Source organism: Panicum virgatum, unplaced genomic scaffold (assembly GCF_016808335.1).
Source record: "Panicum virgatum strain AP13 unplaced genomic scaffold, P.virgatum_v5 scaffold_183, whole genome shotgun sequence".
Taxonomy (NCBI): Eukaryota; Viridiplantae; Streptophyta; class Magnoliopsida; order Poales; family Poaceae; genus Panicum; species Panicum virgatum.
The window spans coordinates 40,001-47,313 of NW_024376262.1; the positions used below are offsets into that span (position 1 = coordinate 40,001).

The 7,313-nt window shown below is 42.9% G+C and overlaps 1 protein-coding gene across 1 annotated transcript in view; it reads right to left on the reverse strand.

Annotated features, from left to right (window-relative positions):
• Window positions 1-5,416, reverse strand: part of LOC120693820 (ATP synthase protein MI25) — a 6,944-nt gene extending 1,528 nt beyond the window's left edge. Inside the window, exon 1 of the mRNA XM_039977035.1 lies at window positions 1-5,416. This exon is cut by the window's left edge and continues 1,528 nt beyond it. Within this exon, the coding sequence (XP_039832969.1) occupies window positions 4,339-4,959 (621 nt within the window). The 5' untranslated portion in view covers window positions 4,960-5,416 and the 3' untranslated portion in view covers window positions 1-4,338.
• Between the last annotated feature and the right edge of the window lie 1,897 nt (window positions 5,417-7,313).

The following is a 7,313-nucleotide window of genomic DNA, read 5'->3' on the forward strand; positions in this document are numbered from 1 at the left end:
CTAGTGTACAGAGAAGACTGGATGTGAACACGAAACTTTACAGGAAGAAGAATCGCCCCACTTTCCCTCTTGGAAGGAGCATAGCCCTGTAACCCCTCTAAAGAGGAAGAGAGTGTAATGCCTTAAAGATCTCATTTTCTTTTTTGATTACTCTAAACTAAAGAAGCGACGGGCCCTTCTTGAGTGAGGAAGGAACTGATTTCCGATTTTCGGGAATTGAATCCGGTGCTACTTTTTGGTATAGAATTGGACAAGCAACTTCTTTGCCGAAACTACTACTTCAAAGAACTCCCTTTTCTTGCAATCCCCCTTCTCTCGAGCTTCAGCTTGACCAGCTCCTATTTGGCCTATTAGAGTCAGCTCCATACCTGACGACTCCCCTCCCTCAAAGAAGGACCTCTTCGCCTAAGCTTGACTTGAAATACCAGGTCTTTGTCCCTAATCAATGCATCCATTTAGGTCTGAATTCTCTATACCATAACTCCTCTTTTCCCTACTGAGATAGATTTCAGGAGTACCCTGGCCGATGAAGGAGTCTACTTTCTTGCTTACCTACCCGAGTCGGCAACTTCCTTTGATGAGTCACATCCCTCCTTTTTGGCCTATCGAGTTCCGCTAAGACCTCTTTGACTTATTACGCCTTAACCTACCTGGTACTAGGACTCATTGTGGAAATCCCATAGGCCTATCCTCCTTGGGCTTATCCCCTAACTACTTCCACGGAGCCATATTCAAGGTGGTTGACCTACTTCCTCGGGTTGGAATCCTCCGTTTTGGAATACTTTACCTCATCCGTCCTGTGACCTATCCTCAGCCTCAGTCGTAGCCTGATCCACTCTCTTTTTCCCAGCAAGTGAATGCGAGTCCAGTTCACCCTCGGCCTCGAAAACCTGTGAAGTACGAGGAAAGAGTAGGGATCGAGTGTGAGTTCCGATCCTCTCTTCCCAGGCAAGAATGAAATTGGACGGTCTCAGCCCAGAAAGTGAAAAGAACGAGATCTAGAAAGAATTCTACTAGCTGAACGAGGCTGTGAAAGAATCTCTGTCAGGTGGTGCAGATGAATAGAATAAGCCAAGCCCTGCTTTTTCTCTTTTTAGCCTTATCCGCTCTTGAATGGCATTTCATCTCGCATGTAGAAAACAGCGCTCATTGTGTATAGCTATCATTGAACTCTCAATAATAACTTAAACAAAGAAAGTACGTAATGGCCTCAGGCCTGCTCTATTACATCGACCACCTTCGAGTTCTCTATATGCGAAGAGCCTGGAATGGTGATAGAACTATCGGAAACTACCCAACGACGAGCGAGCCTGAGATCGCCTACCAGTCATTCCATTGCTTGAAAAAGTTAGCCTGGATCTTAGGAGGAAGGATTGAAGAGCTCTAGAGAAGGTCTGGAAAGGATGGTCGGCCACTAGAAAGCAACAATTCAGCTGGAAGTTTGGACACATTGGCTCTCGTCTTAAAGTTCCCATTGACGACCAAAGGATTAATTCCTCATGGAGGAAAGCCTCACTACCGATGCTTTACTTTCGGCTCCATTGATCTTACTCAAACCTAAAGAATACACTGTCTTGCTCAATGTGCAAGGGATCATTCTATAAACTTGGTCTTGGAAAGCCTATCAAGAGTAGCTCGGCATCGGGAATCTATGAAGGAAGAATACCCCTTTGCTTTCTTAGGGGAATAGCCGCTCTTTTATCAGAAGCGAGATTACCGGTCTGTCTCCTTAATAAAGAGTCGAGGAATAGGAGGAGAATCCACTGGCACTCTTAGCAAGAAGGAGCTCCCCGAACAGTCATGCACCTAGGAACGAATGTTCTTGTGGAGCCTGTCGAAAATCCTCTTTATGTGATACCGACGCGTATTTGCTACTTTGTTGCTTATGATGATCCGCGCGGTCGACAATAACGAAGTGCTGACTGGTACGTTCTAGGTGGAGTTTCTCTTGAGTGTTGTTTTGCTTTTTCTATAAACATTGCTATCGCTTTGTTTTTGAATTAGTGTTCCCGGGTTTCATTATTAGATCTTATCTTATTGGATTTGTTGTGAGCGCTGGTCCTATGGGTCCAATAGAAGTAAGTAGATGGAGAGATCAGCCACAAACGATTTTCTTTCTAGTTTTGTCGTATCACATGTTGATGACTTTGTGAAGTATTGATCAGTGAACCATTGCGGGCGGGTAGCGAGAAAGCATTATCTATGTCAAATCTTTGTCTCAAACCAGCAAGATGTGGTGGAGAATGCGCGTTAGCGCAACGGCTTTCGCGCTAGTTGCTCAATCCGTTGCTTGTTTGGAGAGAGTACCATTATGGTGTAATGTAGAGTGTGTAAGCAATCATAGGCGACTCTCGAGAGAGCTGTCTGCTTCACACGGCCATGCTCCATTGCTTACTCCTAGAGCGGTATCTTTTGAAAAAGAACTAAACTGCTGAATTCAATCATGTCAATGCAATTGCGAGTTTTATCCCTCGTAGAATTCCCGTACCCCAGGCTTGTACTGATTCGCACCATACTGTAACCCCCGGTACCTGTGTGAGAGTATCATCCACAACGAAAGAGCCGAGGCTGTTTGGAAGGATCTCAATGAGCGCTTCTCCCATGGAAAGATCACAAAGATCTATAAATAAAGCCGGGCAACTTCAACAAGAGCAATTCTCGGTTAGCTCTTCTTTCACAAAACGCAAATCCTTTTGGTATGAACTTATCCTTCGTACTCTCTTCTGTCCGTTTTCACTCCTTTTAGCTGCTGGAGCTGTTTAGCTTCCTTCCATGCGCTTGGCATAGGCTACGTCAAAACGGAGATACCTGGGATCATCAGGAGAGGAACCTATACTTTTTACATTTATTCGTTGGAAGGAACAGGGAAAAAGCGAATATGGGTGTCTCCGCTTTTCAACAACTCATAGAAAGTGTAGTTTTCGTTATTCATGGAAAAAGTACTTTTTGTGAATATCATATTTAGTACGATTTCTTTATAAAGAAACGATTGGTTCGGAGCTGGGCATATTCACTTAATAGAAAGAGAAAGAGCATAGATAAACGTTTATAACAAAAGAAAGAGATACCTGGACAAAGAGACATGCTTTGCCCTCCCGGATGGATGAATCGGTGAACTGAGAGATAAACAAGAGTTTCCATTATTAACGTTATGATATTATCGATATCTGCTTTTGTGTGCACAGCTTCGTACACAATTTTATTAGAACTCCAAACCAAATCCTATCGGTAAGTTTTGAAATCTACATATTTTCCAAGAAAAAGAAAGCGGCGGAGCTGCTATAGACGCTTTGATTGGCTGGAGACAGAGATCTCTCAAGTGTGCAGTGATAGATCTTTAGAGATAGCCATACTGATGAAGTCGGCCCAAGCAATGCCCAAAGAATCCCATTTCTTTCTTGGTTGGACTAACCCAACCGGCAATTTCCGTCTTTCTGAATTGGGATAGTCAGATTCAGTCTTTCTTTCGTATCAAAGTCAGTTCTTTCCTTGATTCTTTCTTTTCGTGCATGACCTTTCTCGAACTTTCGAAAAATGATAGAATTGACTTTTCCGCAGCCACTATTTGGACTTCTCCTTTTAAGCTAAGCAATTATGAACGGAACGGGCAAGAGTGATCTTCAAAAGCCCAGGTTGGCTTTCCCACTTCCAAATCCGTAATAGTAAAGTAAGAGTAAGGTGCGGATAGCGGACAATTTCCATAATAGATAGCTAAAGTGCTTAATCCTGAGAAGATGGGAGACGTCGATTGTTAGAGTACTCTTGACAAGTGCATTTCTCAAATTCTAAAAGATTGAAAGCATGCCTGCCTGTTTGTTCTTTTCAGTTCCAATCAACCTTCTTTTTCTTTTTGAATCCAAGCAAGAGGATGCGCGTTAGCGCAACGGCTTTCGCGCTAGTTGCTCAATCCGTTGCTTGTTTGGTAAGATTACCGAAATTGGATTTCCTATGCTTGCTAGATTGATAAGCCAGAGAGGTAGTCGGGGAATTGGTAGTCAGGGTCGGAAAATCATCTGCTTGTAAATTATTTTTGTAAAAAAAAGTAGTACTCGTCCCGGAATAGGCGTTATGACAAAGAACAAGAAGAAAAAGGGGATGTTTTGTTAATGGGAACAAGGAACTGTTTATAGCTGTCGCGATATAAATAACTATACTCATCCGAGCCGCAGGAACATGTACATACGAAATACGAGAATTTCCACCTTGTTGAAGATCTGGTGGTGCTACCCGAAGACTTAAATGAATAGCCATCGCTGTTAAGAACAACCGATGCCTTATGTGTATTGGATCCGCTCTTCTGTTAGCATGAACACATGAATGAGATTCTATTCCTCTTCCTTATTCAGCCATAATATCACCCCCCACCCTCACCTTTCTTAGGACTATCAAGCCTTCTCGAATTAGGTCTATGGGTACGAAGGCCTCTCGAATTTTTTCTACGGTAGAAGCTTTGAACGTAGACCCGGATACAAATCTTTCACTCACTGAAAAGTGAAAACCTGTGACTATATCGTCCTGAAGACGGATGCGACGGGAAGAAGTGGCATTTAGAAGTGTTGCTGACTTTACATTTAGGTTTCGGCATAACAAAGCTTGCACTGTCTTTTCGCACTTAGGCGCACAGCGTGCCGTTGGTAATGATTCTACTACGGTGCTGCAAATTCGCAAGCTGATCCTAAGTAATCGTTGTTGTTCATTGGATTCCTCCGGAATGACTTCGTTAGGATTGAAGAATTGCTGCAATTCTTCCTGAATAGACTCGATTCTCCCGTCGAGAGTTTCTTTGAAAGTCTTACCTAAACTCTTCCGACTGAATATGAGAAAGCCTATAAAACAACGAGCTACTATCATTTCTTCATTATAGATTGAGATCTTCTTCGGACTTGATGCACAAATAGATGGAATAGCAGCAAATAGCATATTTCTATCCTTCATATCCGTTGAACTCAATCTCATCATAGGGTAACTACATCTTTTGAAGCTCTGCTCCCGAAAAGAGAAAGGAGACTGAGATAGGGGTTGTCCTTGGTTTTTCCAAGGAAAGCCTTCTTTTCTTTTGAGAACGTAAACATGAACGGAAGTAGCGTAGGACACCCACACTCGAAGAAATGGATCGATAAGAACAAACCGAACCTACACAGACAGAGAGATATTGACTTTTTTCACATCTGTAACTACTTCACATTTATTTATTTTGGAATTTCTCATTTCATTTAGGATTCCCCCTCGGGGAAATGGAAAAGTCCTTGAGGCTTGGCGGCCCCGGTCATCAGAATATTAGCAAAACAAATTGCAAATTTTGCAATGTCCAACATTGAGTCAGGCCATGGTTGATCTGTCACCAATGACTCCTCAATGTCTAGTGTTTTTGTTAATAGAGGATTCTTAATAAGAATTTTATTGAGACTTGAAAGGATCTCACTATGATCAAATTGTGAGAACGTGAAATCTGCATCTACCAGACATCCGCGCTGACAAAAAAGTTTATAGTTCGAAATCACATGAAAAGTAGTTTCTCTAGTGTCATCCTTTAGAGGCCGCATCGCCCACCAAAATTGACATCCGACACCTTCCGTAAATTTCATGATAATTCGAACTCGATTTCCAAATCCTTCTGCAAATATATCACAATAAATCTTCGGACGCTGGAGGAATTTTATGCAATTCAATAGGCTTTGTTGCATTGGATTTGGACATGCAGAATCAACCAATGGTGGAGCCTTTGGACATTTTGTCTGTGAAAACAGCTCCCAAACCTCCCACCAGGTTGTAGGCAGGGAACTGCTGCCACTTGATTCACCGGAGCCTAATCCAATGCAATCATTGTCTTCATTCACGAAATTAATCACATAATGGAAACTACAATCTGCGGGCAGTAAACCCATATATTTGAGAATTTCGCTACTTAGCCATCTTTTTCTATCTTTTTGAGCTTTCGCTAGAGATTTAAGCATACATTTAAACAGAAAATCTTCCCCAGCCGAACGACTACTAAATGCTCGGCTAAGTGCTCTCCCCTTTAGGCTTTGTATCATTCTATCTCTCGTCATCACTCGATCAAACCCGAGACTTGACATTGTTTCACGCTTTTCCGATGTAGCCATTCCCAACTTTTTAATTAGTTTCATGCTTCGCATTTTACTTCTATTGACTTTTTAAGAAAGAGATTATTATTCCTTTTCTCTTCTGCTATGTCGAAGAGATTTACTTATTTGCCGCTCCTTGGCTGTCAAACCTTCCAATTCGAATTTGAAATTCCATTCCAAATCCCACCCCCAAAGACAAGCGGCGATGATCCGTACATCGAACGCCTGTTTTGAGAAGAGGGCATTGCTAGGATGGTTTGATCGAGGGTCACGACCAGACTAGACCCACACATCCTAGCAACGTGGACTATCCTACTGAGCTAATGAAAGAAAAATGACACGAAGATCGACATGAGCTAGACATGGATGTATCAAGCCTTTCCTTATGTTCTCTCATACAACCTCGCATAGGAAGGGATTACTTAACCACGTAACTATACCCACTCGGGATAGGTGTGAACGCATTCACACAATCCGGGATGAATAAAAGGAATATCTCTAGCAAGGGAATGTGCTTTCGCACTCAATCGAATTCCCAACACTAGCCTGGTGAACTAGTGTCATCATATGCATTTCCAGGATTAGGATTTGGAAGAAAAGAATAGGAACGGAACAGCGGAACAGCGATAGCGAATCGGAATAGGGAAGGCGAAGTAGGTTTTAAAGCAAAGGGGATAAGCTGGATAAAAACCAAAAGGGCAGCTGCCCCGCTGGGCAAACGAACTGGCGAACTGGTTTAAAAACTAGGGAAAGTCCAAGTGGTATGAATCAAAGTTTGCTCTAAAGCTTAGTACCTGTCCTTTGCGGTCTAATCGGAGCTTAGGAATGAATAACTCACCCTATCCCTTCATATTGATAATCGTAAAGCGTATAGTACTCAGGCTTGAAATCGGAAGTGTTTAGCCATTCCGAGGCCCGTTTGCGATGGTCCAAAAGCCGGCCCTCAAGCCTCTCTTAGGTTCAAGTTTGAATCTATTCGCTCCGCCGTCTAGTTATCCACGAGCAAGGTCTCCCTACTTGAATGTGTGATGTCCGTACCGTAGGGTATCATCGTAGTTCAAGCATGTGGGTGCCTATGTCTCGTTGTGTTAAGTCAAACACGAGAGTATAGCCTAGATGCTAGGAAGAGGAAGACTCTCCTCGGGGAGGAGAGGCTTTCTCGGAAGTAGGGTATTCTAGGGAACCGTACCTGTTTTCCGACCCGAACCCTTAGCCGCCTTCCTAGGA